This window comes from Carassius gibelio, chromosome B3 (genome assembly GCF_023724105.1).
Source record: "Carassius gibelio isolate Cgi1373 ecotype wild population from Czech Republic chromosome B3, carGib1.2-hapl.c, whole genome shotgun sequence".
NCBI lineage: Eukaryota > Metazoa > Chordata > Actinopteri > Cypriniformes > Cyprinidae > Carassius > Carassius gibelio.
The window spans coordinates 29109760-29123731 of NC_068398.1; the positions used below are offsets into that span (position 1 = coordinate 29109760).

Consider the following 13972-nt stretch of genomic DNA (forward strand, 5'->3'; position numbering starts at 1 on the left):
TTATTATTGTGTTAAGAAATACCGGAAACATATTGACACCTAAAAAAAAACACAAACAAATGTCACGCTCAATAGTGCTAAATATCACAAAAAATGTTAAAAGGAAAAAAAAAAATGCCTCGCAGGTGTGCAATGATAAATTGTTCTAATAGTGGACAAGGGTTGTCCTATTTCTCATTTCCCAAGGACGAAAGTAACCCATGTGGACTGTTAATTGTCAAAGCCTACCTGAATTTGGTCTTACAAAACAAAAACTCTTCTAGCACGTGTATTTACGTGTGTCAGCTGTGTTGTCAATGCCTCGAGAGAAAAGAAAGTGCAGAGCACGAAAGCACCAGAGCCTTTAAATAATTAATTTTTCAACGGCTCTGAAAGCACCTAAAAAGTGACTCTAAAAAAATCTAACACCCAGCAATGTGTAATTTTTTTGTATTTCCTTTCAAATACAACATTCAAATTACTAGACAAAAAATTATATCCTGAGAAATTGGATTTTGAGGGGTATACCGCCATTGACCTCCATTCATTCTGCACTCTGTGAGCGCCCTCATATGGAATCAGAGTGGAACTGCAACCAGTTCAGAAGCCGGAAGTGTAGTGAGAGTGAAACTTCTCGCCATATTAGCCATTCTCTGGCACCGTGCAGGAAGTATGGCAGAGGCGTAACTTCTAGTGATGGGATTTATGGCTCTTTGAGGGGATCCGGATCTTCGCGATCCGTTCCTTTCAAAGAGCCGTTCAAACGAATGGCTCTTTTGGCTCTTTTTAAATATTTAGTCAGTTTTAAGAAGCCAGCTTGGGGGCATCTCAGTTTATCCTGGAAATAATCACTGGGAGGTATTATGAGGTGAGATTTGTAGTCAAATAATTAAAGCTCAGATATCACACACCAATATCTGAGTTTGAATTATTCTGAAATATTGATTGTTACCTCATTTCTCATGTGTGGACTATATTCCATAGGGTTGCACAAATCCCTCTGCTTAGACAGTGACATCATTATTTTGATTTACCTTTAGTACAAAGTGTGTGTGTGTGTGTGTGTGTGTGTGTAAAACTACGTTGACTTATGTTATTCATACAATACCTACTCACAAATAAACATAAAAAAGAAAGCCGGCTGCAATGAATTTCTGTGCAAAACAGCTTTTACTACAAACACTTCCACACAAGAACATTGTTATCACACAAGAACATTTTGATAGAAAACTATTTTTGTTAAAAGTAGATAAAATTAGAATAAATAAAATGGAAATGTCTACATACTACATACTATTACTACTGTAAACTTTGCAAATAGGACATCAGCCCCTTCAAGTCAATGAACAATAACAAAGTGGGCTGCAATGAATGTCTGTGGAAAACAGCTTTTAGTGAAACATTTCTATGCAAGTACAGTATCACAAAAGAACATTTTTAATGATTTTAAAATAAGTTTTAAATGAACACAAAATGCAATGTAAATGCATGCACAACTAATAACTAATATCATCACGCTATAAAGGGTTGGCCTGCGCTGGGTGCGCCCCTCCCCCTATAACTGTTCTGTCTCCTGGAGGAGCTCATTTGTATGAACACGCATATGAAAAAAGAACGATAGAAAGAACGGCTCCTCTCCAGTCGCGACTCGGCTCCCATCGTTCATGTTTATGAGCCGTTCAAAAGAATCGGTTCGTTCGCGAACGTCACAACTCTAGTAACTTCACCGAGGTCTCTTCGAGTACAGTATGTCGAGACGAGCATTACTAACACAACAGCACGCTGTACTGTGTTTGGGAGCGGCGCTCGGTTTTGTACCGTCGAGATCTCTCGCCACTAATCATAGACTTCCTCCTCAAGCAGATGAAGCGTCGCTTTATGTCCACGTGAGTGTCTAGACACAGTCAAAGCCAGTCACTGGCAAATGAATAGAATAAAAGTTAAATGTGTTCTGTTTTACCTGTCGGTATTTATTCTTTTTACAGTGGCCCTATTGCCTAAAAAGATGCTCCTACTGCAACTTCAACAAGTATATTCCTCGAAATCAAAACCACGCGGTGATGACAGCATGTCTGCAGAAAGAGACACAGACCTTACTGCAGCTCAGTCAGGTCTCCAGGTCAGTGTGCAGAGATACTGGCAAATTAAAAACTAATTCTAATGATTACCTTTTTTTTTGTAAGAAATGACTAAATACAGGTTTGGAGCAATGTGTGGGTAAATAATGACACAATGTTTATTTGTGGGGTGAGGTATATCGCTTTAATTAAGCCTGTGGTGTCCTGTAGGATCAGCTCAGTGTTTTTCGGAGGAGGAACACCCAGCTTGGCTCAGCCCTCCACAATCGCCGCGGTCTTGGAGACCGTCTCCGAACACGCTCGTCTCTCAGATGAAGCAGAGGTCACTCTGGAGGTGAACCCTACACCTGCTGGAAGAGCTCGTCTGAAAGACTTCACGTTAGCAGGAGTTAACCGCTTTTCTGTTGGAATTCAGGTACAGTTAGGTCCATACATAATTGGACAAATGATTTTCATCATTTTGGCCACCATGTATGCTACCAGACGCAAGTGCAGACGTATAACATAAAATTGTTTTCATTTTTATACACAGATTTAGCTGTAAATAATGCTGGGGGTGGGGGAGCGTGCACTGAGCTTTAATTTGAGCTCAGATATTCATTATATAACTGTAACTTGAATATGTTTTGGCAAACAGCTAAAATAATAAAAACTGTGCCTGTGTTGAAGTCTATATGGATCCAACTGGATGTTGCATGCACATGATGTTACATAGTTTTGACTAAGTTTCAATAGATCTTATGCTATTCTCCACAGTCGTTGAATGATGATCACCTGAGGACACTAGGCAGGGATCACGATTCCCAGCATGCTCTCTGGACCGTGTCAGAGGCCAGGACGCTCTGCCCGGGACGCGTGTCAGTGGATGTCATGTTTGCTCTTCCAGGACAAAGTGTAACGTCGTGGGAGAGTGAGCTGGAGAAATTGCTGCCGGTGTGTGATGATCATGTCTCACTGTATCAGCTGACTGTGGAAAGGGGTACGCAGCTTTTTAAACAGGTTGAGAGCGGGGAACTAAGCGTGCCTGGTGACGATGTCACAGCTGTTATGTACAATACAGCACGGGGAGTCCTGGAGAAAGCTGGGTTTCGTCAATACGAAGTGTCGAACTTCGCCAAAAATGTAAGTTATAATTGCTTAATTTCTTATAAGGTTAAAATGTAATGTGCTGCGAGTCGCTCCGGATAACAGTATCTGCCAAATGAATACATGCAATGTTAAATACAGTGTGGAAATAGTGTGTGTTTATTGTAGAGCGCTGTCAGTGAACACAATATTGGGTACTGGAAGGGACGTCAGTACATCGGTGTAGGACCAGGTACATTTGTGCACACAAACAAGCAACGAGATTGATAATGTTACAAAATATTGATCTTTTACTTAAACTCTTTTGTTTTTTTAATGCTTTAGAGAATCCTTTAATGTGTCATAGGTTCCACAAAGATATTAAGCCGCACTAATATAACTAATATAATATAACTCTGATTATGAAGCAAATCAGCATATTACACTGATTTATTAAGGATCATGTGATGCTGAAGACTGATTCATATTTTCAAATAAAGTAATAAAGTTATTTTAAAGTAACATTTTATAATATTAGTATTCATGTTAAATGAAACAAGTGCATTGCATGTGCATTGCATTTTCAGTTATACATCAATACCCTGTTGTTGCTTACTGTTTTACTGTATTTCTGATCAAATAAATGCAGGCAGAAAAGAGACTTCTTTAAGTCTTACTGAGCGCAGACTTTTGTTTTGTATTCGATGTTAGGGGCACATGGCCGGTTTGTGCCGCGTGCGGTGGGAGGAGTTCAGAGGGAAGCACGAACCCAGACCTTAGAACCAGATGTTTGGATACGAGAGGTTCAGCGTCACGGTCACGGGACACGCCGCCGAATACAGCTCGACCACCGTGGCCTGTAAGACCATCTCATCTGAAGTGCTCCCACAACTCTCTGTGGAGCGATTACACAGACTGTAACTGGGTTATTGAATCGGATGGAAATTGTCTCTGCAGGCTGGAGGAGGTTTTGGTCATGGGTCTGCGTATGAATGAAGGAATCACCCAGCAGGTACAGTGGACCGCTGGATTACATAACACACCTTTTACAACTATAAAACATTTCAACCAGTCATGTTTTGCATTAAAAAAAAAAAAAGAAACTTTTGGGGCGATCACTGTTATTAGTAGTAGATTTTCCATTGACATTTTGATTACAATTATCCACATTTTGCATAAAGTATTATTAGTTATTGACTATTTAAAGTATGAAGTATGTTTGTTTGTTTATTTATTTGGGTGCCATTTAAGATAAAGCTGATGCCTTTAATTTTCTGCCGTATTTTGTTATTCAATATTGTAGCATTGGGAGTTATTCAGCCCAGAAGATGACCTCCAACAATTTTTTGGGATGTCAGAAAAAGTTCAAGAATTTCAGGCAGAGGGACTTTTAATACTTCATGACAGGTATTGTTTACTGCTAAAATATAATCTGTGTGTTTTGACTTAAATCAAATAAGTTAAGTTAATTTAACTTAAGTTAGATAAGCCAAGTGTGGTGTGTACATTGTATTTTCAGTTATACATCAATGCCTCATTGATGCTTTATCTTTGTTTCAGAGGTTTGCGGTGTTCCTGGGAAGGGTTAGCAGTGCTGGACAGCATCTTACCCACAATGCTGCTGGAATTAGAGATGTTTTTCAAAAAGCAGTACACCGGCAGAAAGACAGACATTCAGAGAGACAGATGACAGTTATGAGACAAGAGACGAGGTAATGCATGAGGTAAAAATATAACCACCTCTCCCATGTGGAGAAAAGTTTAGTTTTCGAGAAGGAACATTGGTCAGTCATGTAACTTATTAATTTATTCACAAATTTTGTGTGTTTGTTGGGGGATGCATAAGGTAAATATATGAGAATATGATCTTCATATAATTTTGAAGAAAAAGTATTTCTTGAATGAAAAAAAATGTTCACTATTGCCATGAAATAGAAATTTACCCTGTTATGAATACATTTGTTTAATTTTTTTTAAAGCCTATTGATCTTAATCAATTTAATAACGTCCATAGAAACTGGCAAATTTAAGTCTCTTAAACAACACCCACAATTAAAAATCCATTCAACAGCTATACTTCTTTTTTCATTGGTGTTAGAGTATACCAGACCTTCATTTCACTGCTTGTTGTATGTCATATAATTTGTACGTGACAAATAAAATATTGATTCTTGAATCTTAACTTGTTACACTCTGATCTATGTTTCAGTATGGAAGAGAAGATCTGCCGCTGCTTCCATTTAATCGTTACTTTGTCAATTTTTATTTTGAAAAAATCTATGAAAAACTAAAAAAAGTATTGTATTCAGTGTGCATGGAAAATATAATAGTTTTACATTATGGTTGAATCACATGATTTTAGAGTCATCACACTGAAAGGTTTCTGAAAATGATATGGTAGTTTTTAAAAACCATATTAAACAAATAAAGAGTATTTCTAAGATGTGCATTTTAAACTGGATTTGTAAAATACTGCCAATTTTTACTGTTAATATGTAAGTAATATTTTAATACATTTTAGGAATCTGTAAAAATACGAACACTGTATACTACATGATTGCCTTCTCTGATCCATGACATTTGATGTGATTGTATGCCCTGAGGGCATTTATAAACTTGAGTTATTTGGCACAGAAGTGATTTCTCATAGCATATGCCTTTCTCTTTTCCAAACCACCCACATTCTCAGTCAGACAGAAGGTCATTGAAGAATCATGATGATTCATTTTGCTCCCCATTCACTGTATAATATCTTGTTTAAGCACAATGAAAATACATTTAGTTATCATTTTGAAAGTTAGTAATGTAGTTCAGACAATATTTTCAACTATCCATAACAGAAAACGCATGAGAGTAAATGAGAGGTACGCTGTCCATGGTGCTGAGCGCCGTTGAGTCATGCACATGTTGAAGCGTCTGTGCGATGCAAACTTGTCTTACTGTTAATGAAGGTTATCATTTATTGCTCTCAACATTCATCACTGGATTCATGATTATTCAAAGTCTAAAGTTAATTCGTCTCTCGGTTGTGTCGTGTTGTATAATGTCTATTATGCAAAGTGTGATTGTACTGTATTGTCCGGGACTCACACTTACGAGTGCGTGGGCGCGTTTTCTTACTAGTATGAGAGACTTTTACGCCAGCATAGCGATGATGACTCAAGCCACTGCAGAAGATGAGCGCCATGGCTTCACCACCCACACCTTTCTCCCCGTTGTTCACCCATAAATGGTAGCACTGTGATTAAACTGGTTTCTCCTGGATGCAGAGGCGTATATGCTGTCTGTCGGCAAAACTGAGGTGAGGGGGGACACGGTGTAAATATAGCTCAGCTCATGAATATTAAACACGTGACGTCACATTATCTAATTTGATTTGTCGACGTGTATCATGAAACTTCTGGAATCATTCGAATATGTTGATTTGGTTGCATCAGGAATCGTTTCTCATTCCGAATGTTCGACATTCTAAAACTTTAGGGGAAACATTGTTTGCGATGACGCAGATTTATTGAAAAAGTTCATGAGAGAGAGAGAGAGAGAAAAAACGACGCATTATTTCTCAGACAACTTTTTTTATGATTCTTTTATTGTCTAATACAAGACAAAGTGGAAACGAATCTGAAGTAACAGATCTTTTATCAAGAATCACTGCGTTTTTTATAGTTATAAGAAATGTTAAAAACACATTTGAGGTAATACATTCAGTATAAAGAAAACATGCATACTTTCTTTACAACATTTGCCCATTGGGAAAAACAAGTCGGTAGCTGTTTTGGAACCAGTTTAGACCAGCTATAACCAAGGTAAACTGATAACGGTAACATCAATATTAACTGGGTTTGCATTGGTCAATTAATCTAAATACATTAATTTAGAAAAAAAAAACTGTTTAGGATAACAATGTCAGGTTACCTCTTTCTAGATTGTGCTTGATTTGCCTCATTGTGCAAAAAAATAAACAACTAATTTGACCAAGATTCAAAGTTGCTGGTTTGTTACCATTTTATGAACCAGTTTACACCTGATAATGACTAGTTTTGACTAGCTATACCATATTAAGCCCGACTTTCCAACAGGGTTATAATAAATACATTTCACAAATACTTTGTCATTGTGTAGAATCTGCCCCATGGTCCAGCCAGGGACTTATAGAATTTAATAATTCTTACGTCGTTGAATAATTATTATTCATGGGTTTGAAACAGAGTCCCTAACGTTACTCTTTTACTGTATTTGACACCTCTCAATAGGTGTGCTTCGTTTAGGGGTGCTCGGGCCCATCACGCGCCGCAGATCGCTACCGAAACTCGGTCTGCGGGCGAGCGGGTGCACCGCGCCACACGGCTCTTTCATGGCTCTTTTGTTTCGCTTTCTGCTGCTCAGCGCTTGATACGTGTGGATGGAGATGTCTCGATGGAGAGAGGGTCTGGTTTCTGTGGGGAGTCCTCCCAGCACCGCCAGGGCCTCGAACATCTCCTCCAGGTTGGTGCAGTCTTTAGCAGACACCTCAAAGAGGACACTTTCCTCCCCGAGGGACTGGCGGACATCGGAGTCCTGCACAGCTCTCGAGGAGTTTAAGTCAGTTTTATTGCCACAGATTATTATCGGAAGCGGTCTGTTTTCTTTGGACTTGCTCAGCTTGGATTTGGCAGTGACTATCTCCTCGCGTAACGAGCAGATCTCCGTGAACGACTCTCGGTCGATTACGCTGAACACCAGCAGGAATATGTCACCTGTTGAGGTCATAAAGCACATGGAATGAGATCTTTGTAAACCACGGGCTATAATGAAAAGATTTAAAGAAAAGTCTAATTGAGTAAAAACACACGGTGCACACATACTGACCTGTCAGAATAGACAGTCTTCGTTTGGCCGGGAAGTCTCGCTCTTTGGACGCGTCTAGGATGTCTAACTGGTATCTCTCTCCTCGGATGTGGTAGAGTTTGCTGTGAAAGTCTTCGGTCGTTGGCTCGTACTGTTCCTCGAATCCATCATTACCCAAAAAGCGGCGTATGATCGCCGTTTTACCGACTCGGGGCGCGCCGAGCACAACTATGCGCCGGTAGTGACTGGGTTTTATGCTGACCAGCTCGTCGTTTTTACTCGCATATCTCATATGCTTTGTTTTATGGAGCTGAGACGCGGAGAAGGGATCTAGAGATCTCCTAGGTTTGCGTTCAGACGACGAGGGGCGCATCCCGGTGCTGGAGGAGCGCACCACTCGCGCCTTTGGCTCTGGATGTCTCCAGTGTGACGCGCACTGCGAATGCGTGTCAACTGCGGTGCCTTCGGAGTGATAGCTGCAACCGGAGAGCGTCGCGGTGCCGACAACTGAAAGAAGAGCTTTATCAGTTGTGTTCACCTCCATGCTCCTGGCTGGTATCATCCAGGACGGCTGGTGCTCTCGCTGCAGTGAGTGAGTTGTGCTCGGTCCCGCAGTGCTTTTTATATGCTGATGATGGAGGGGTGGTGTCGTGCGGTGCGTCATTCAACGCTTAGGGCTCGTGTGGTGCATCTGAACAATTCTGTTTAAGGTAATGCCCACCGCAGTCTAACTTGGATATGGGCCATTATTATGTAGAGCTATAGTCAGTTAAATGCAGCTTTAGTGCAGACTTCAGTCCTGTTTATATAAGTACTGAACAAGTTAAAAGTTGTGCTTTTCCTGCTTAATTTGGAGTGAAAGATGCTTGAAAAAAAGATACGTAAACCCTTATCCATTTCTCGCATAAAATTAATTTTGAAAGACCTCAGTAGAGTGATGTTTTCTAAACCCAGATTGGAAAACCTCAAAGATCAAATTTTCAGCCATAAAAGATTGTATTTGATCAAGAACTGATTTCTCAATAATTTTTGAAATGAAAGACAAATTAGAGATGGGCCTAAAATTTGTCAGAATAGTAGGATCCATACCCTGTTTTTTAAGCAGAGGGCGAACAGTTGCATGTTTAAGCGACTCTGGAAAAGTACCTGTTTGTAAACAGAGATTTATCAAAGACAGAAGATTTTGAACAACCACATCTATAACCTGCTTAAAGAAGAGAGGGGGCATTACATCAGTTGGGGAACCAGATGCTTTCAGGTGATCCACTATTTCTATCAGATGGTTATCTGTAATAGGACTAAAACAACTAAAGACAGCAGTACATCTAGAGAGAGTTGAAGGGTCAGATGAAACTGGGTTTAGCCCCATTCTTAAGTCATGTGTCTTCTGTACAAAGAAACAAAGAAAGTCTTCACAGGAAACTAATGACACTTATATATCAAGACCAGTGGAGGGGTTGATGGTGGAATTTATAACATTAAACAGAGTTTTCGGTTTATGACAGTTCTTGTTTATAATGTCTGTGAAATAAATCGATCTTGCCGTTTTCACTGCTTTCTGATATTGAGTTAGTGAGTCTCTGAACATTTGCATTGAAACCTGAAGTCTGTCCTTCCTCCATTTTCGTTCAAATCTTCTGCAAATACGCCTAAGAGTACGAGTTGTGTCATTAAGCCAAGGCTCAGATTTTGGTTTATGGAGATGAGACTTTAAAGGTGCCACTTGGTCTAGAGCATAAACACAGGTGGAGTTAAAACTGTGAAGTAGTTCTTCAGCACTTGAATCGGTGTTTAGAGTGTCATTTTGTAGCAAACCTTCACTAAAGGCTGAGCGAAAAGCTTCTCTGGTAGCTGATGTGATAAGCCGAGACTGACGAGCCGAATACATCGGCGTAACAGTTTTGTTAAAAGATGGAAACGTAAACATAATAGTCTTGTGGTCAGAGAAACCATTTTCACACACCTCTAGTTCATTCAGAGAGCAGCCGTAAGTTAGCACTAAATCCAGTGTATGGCCATGCTGATGAGTGGGTACACTGATCTGAAGCATCAGATCAAATGCATTTAGCAGATTGATAAATTCCTTTGCTAAGGAATCTGCTGCACAACAGACATGAACATTAAAGTCCCCAACAATCATTAGTTTGTCATATTTTGCAATGAAATCTCCCAAAAAGTCAGCAAAATCCTTCAGAAAATTCGAATTAGGTTTTGGGGGACGATAAATCAGTGCAAACAGAACAGGGTCGCATAGCTCCAGAGTAAACAACTGTAACTCAAAGCTTTGGTATTCCTTTGAAACTACAGGACGGCAGGAAAAAATGTCTTTATAAATAGAGGCCAGACCACCACCTCGTCCCGTTGTACGCGGTGAATTTAAGAACAGAGAGTTTGACGGAACCATTTCAGAAAAGGCACTAATATCCCCCGGAGTAATCCATGTTTCAGGTCACATGATCCCTGGTTACATGATCCTTCAGAAATCATTCTAATATTCTGATTTGCTGCTAAAGAAACATTTGTGATTCTTATAGATGGTTTTTCAAATGAGTTTTGCATGTCACCACATGAAGCATAACCACAGCCAGTCTGGAACGGTCCATCCACACTGCTCAGGTCTGTAATAAGGTAAGCAAAGTGAAACACTGAATGAAAAGTCCCAGTGCTTTTGTGTTAAATATAAGCACTCTTGTAACACTGCTCAAATGATCAAACACACAAACCAGAGCCAACTGTTGTATAATGTTGTTTTTGAAATAGGTGCGTCAATGCAGCTTTCAGTATAGCGGCTTGAGTGGCATGTGGGTGGCAATATTTCAGCTCACTTCCCTCAGTTGTCGGGATAATTGTGGGGTTGCTAATGACTGACTTTGCAAAATATTTATTAAACACAGCTTAATTTTCATTTACTGAATGATTTCCTGATGGATAGCCCATTTTATCTGTGTGGGCACACGGGAACATTTGGTCAAAGAGGTAAAGGTTTAAGCCCTTCTGTGTGTGTGTGTGTGTGTAGATGAGACTGATACCTTGGGAATTGCATCTATATGAATGAATCTGTTTCACATCCCATTAATCCGTTTGTGCTTAATGATGCTGATGGCTCTCTTTTAATAGATATAGAAAAACAGCTGACATTAAACTAATCCAAGCATCACGACAATATTATATATTGGTATGATCACGACCACCATTCTCTCTCGCAGCTGACAATTGATTTGAACAGAGCTCTAAGCTTGTGACAAAGTACACTTTCACATACTTTGGAAGATTTTAAAAGAATATACTTAAGTGTGAACTGACTGTAATGTTTTCAGACCCTTAAGTGCATGTTGTGTACAATTAAATAAAAATATATTGTTTAAATTTATATGAATTATTTGAACTGTAGAGTGTTTTTTTATACCAACTTAAGTAGGACTTAAAGTATAGGTTAAAAGTGAACTGCTGGATCAGCCATGTATGGTAAACTAAAATATACTTTAATGTCATTTGTACTGAAACTGTGTTTTATGTTCAAATATATTTGTATGGATGAGGTTGCAATTTAGTGCACTTATATTAATTCCAGATGTAATATTAGTTGAAATTATAATGAATTATTTTACACATGCTTTAGAATGATCAAAATAAGATGCTAAGATGGCTAAAATATAATGATTTAAAATGTAGTTTAAAGTAAAACTTTTACTTTGACATTGTTGTTTGTGTTTGTAATGAAAAATAAAATGTGTTTAGTTGGCAAACATTTAAATGTTCCAAAAAAAGGCTCAAATATTTGGGTGAAATATCACCATATTCAAGAATGATCAAGAACATTCTCACTACTTAACAGAAGACAAATCCTCACCTTCTGCTGTGTAAACAACACCTACATCTCATTCACTCAAGGCTACTCTGAATGGACTGCACTGCCGCACGGCGTGCTGTAGCTTTTCTTCTCCAATGCTGACCTTGAAGAGCTTGAGACTAAATGTTCTCTGCAGAGAGTGGAATGTGCATCACCATGGCAACACTGCACTTTCTAACACTGGCTTCCAGAATCTATTCCATAACTCTTAAAAGCAGGGGACATGTCTTTTGTGAGATATCACAATATCACACACTGCTCTGTAGGCCTTGTGTTCAGTTTATGACCCTGCTTTCCATTGTGCTGAGATGTTCAGAGATCTTGGAAGCACGTATGGTTTCTCAGCAGTAGAATTCACTGTTTAAAGTTAAGTCAATGTAGTCACTGAAGATAAAACGTGAAGTAGCCGTGGCCTGAAATGATCCATCATTCTAACAATTACTTACGTAAATTCGGTGCACATCGTGCACTTTCTTTACATGGCTGAAACTTCATCTTGTTACTTCAACTCAAAATGTATGTTCTCTTAAATTAATGATATATATATATATATATATATATATATATATATATATATATATATATATATATATATATATATATATATATATATATATATAAATATTTTGACACTCATGTGACAAAATTGCACAAAGCACCTTAAAATGCCACTGGCAGACCTGGAAACTAAATGTGACGTGTAACATTTATTTCACATTTGTTTAACAATTAACTAAAAATAATTAAATAAAGCCTTTAAACAAAACTGGCAAATTCTTATACAGTGCAGCTACATTAATGAATAACCCTCTAGTGCTGCTTTATTTATTTTTACTTCAAGGGGATGCTGTGAAAATCTGTTAAAGGTTTTGACGTTTGTTATGTGAACACAAAAATGTCATTTTGTTTGATTTGAAAAAGTTAAATGGTCCTGAAAAACAGTTTTTTAGAAATATCAACCTCAAATTTGGACCACAACTTGTTTGCGTTTTGACTTTCAAAATAGTATTTCTGTGCATTTTTATAACAATAAACTTAAACTTTTGTACCTTTTTTTATTTCAAAACTTCTCACTTCAGTAATTATCTCCGTCTTCTAAATGAAGTCTTTGCTCCAAGATTTATTTTCATGCTTATTACCATAAAATACGAAAAGACTATACACATACACCCACACACTCATTTTAATTTTCATTATTAATCTGTAGGCTTATGAGAACTAAAACTGCATTAATCCATCTTGCCTGCTCTTCTTCTTGCTTCAGTTAAAAACAATATATCGCGAAAGAATATCTTGCTTTACATGTTTTACTTTTGTTCCAAAAAATAAAATAAAAACCTTGCTTGATCATTTTAACACAGATTAATATTTACACTAATTTGTATTCTTAGTCTACTATATCTATTACTAATGCACAAATTCTGAATTAATACATCATCATATTGGTTAATATAGTAATAAACCGAAAGATTATTTGTTGTTATAGGAAAGTGCTACCATATGAGGGCAGCAAAGGCATGATGGGTGTTTCCGTGTTTGCTCTCATGCCTGCCAGGCAGCAATATTTCAATCCGTGCTTCAGGAAGGTCTGAGCCGGAGATATGTCTGGATGGGATTGTGAGTCTTTAACTTCCTCCTCTGCTCTGTCTGCATGTGCACTCTGATGACATCACCGCCGGGCCTTACGAAAACAAAGAATTTGGCCCAGGGTCTGTTTTCAGGGAAAAAGAAGACATAGTGTGAGGATACAGGAGGAGAGCTTCTGTTAAATGCAAAAACAGGTCCATCAAGCAACTATGTGAAAAGGAAATAATAAAATGGATTTACAACATTGGAAGTGTATTTTAGTATAGAGATAATATAGGAAGTAGTCACACCTAGATTTGCACTCATAAGTGCGGGTAAATTTTTTTTATATTTTTGAGATTCTTATGACCACCAAGGCTGAATTTATATGACCAAAAAAAAAAACAATATTACAATATTTTGAAATAATATTACAATTGAAAATAACTTATTTCAGTCTGAATATATTTTAAAATGTAATTTATTCGTGTGAAGCAAGGCTGAATAAAAGCATCATTACTCCAGTCTTCAGTCTCTTGTTCAGAAATCATTTTAATAAGCTGATTTGCTGCTTAATAAACTTTTTTTTTAAGCAATACTGAAATAT

General features: G+C 38.1%; 2 protein-coding genes across 2 annotated transcripts; one reads left to right on the top strand and one right to left on the bottom strand.

Annotated features, from left to right (window-relative positions):
* The first annotated feature begins 576 nt into the window (after nt 1–576).
* Nucleotides 577–5304, top strand: rsad1 (radical S-adenosyl methionine domain containing 1). Its single transcript, XM_052553261.1, has 10 exons — nt 577–662; nt 1697–1865; nt 1965–2098; nt 2268–2472; nt 2814–3179; nt 3312–3375; nt 3834–3981; nt 4080–4134; nt 4426–4529; nt 4683–5304. Exons 2-10 carry the CDS (start codon nt 1728–1730, stop codon nt 4810–4812), a joined length of 1344 nt encoding a protein of 447 aa, XP_052409221.1. The 5' UTR covers nt 577–662; nt 1697–1727; the 3' UTR covers nt 4813–5304.
* A 1372-nt stretch (nt 5305–6676) lies between these two features.
* LOC127953898 (GTP-binding protein Rhes-like) lies at nt 6677–8691 on the bottom strand. The gene is made up of 2 exons (XM_052553267.1): nt 7971–8691; nt 6677–7858 (listed from the first exon to the last, which is right to left on the bottom strand). Exons 1-2 carry the CDS (start codon nt 8611–8613, stop codon nt 7350–7352), a joined length of 1152 nt encoding a protein of 383 aa, XP_052409227.1. The 5' UTR covers nt 8614–8691; the 3' UTR covers nt 6677–7349.
* Between the last annotated feature and the right edge of the window lie 5281 nt (nt 8692–13972).

Bases quoted from the DNA above. Each gene is read 5' to 3' on its own strand.
- rsad1 (XM_052553261.1), top strand. From the start codon at position 1,728: ATGTCGAGACGAGCATTACTAACACAACAGCACGCTGTACTGTGTTTG. The intron at 3,180-3,311 runs GTAAGTTATAAT...TGTTTATTGTAG, and splicing joins TGTCGAACTTCGCCAAAAAT to AGCGCTGTCAGTGAACACAA. The intron at 4,135-4,425 runs GTACAGTGGACC...TCAATATTGTAG, and splicing joins ATGAAGGAATCACCCAGCAG to CATTGGGAGTTATTCAGCCC.
- LOC127953898 (XM_052553267.1), bottom strand. From the start codon at position 8,613: ATGACGCACCGCACGACACCACCCCTCCATCATCAGCATATAAAAAGC. The intron at 7,859-7,970 runs GTCAGTATGTGT...TGACCTCAACAG, and splicing joins AAGACTGTCTATTCTGACAG to GTGACATATTCCTGCTGGTG.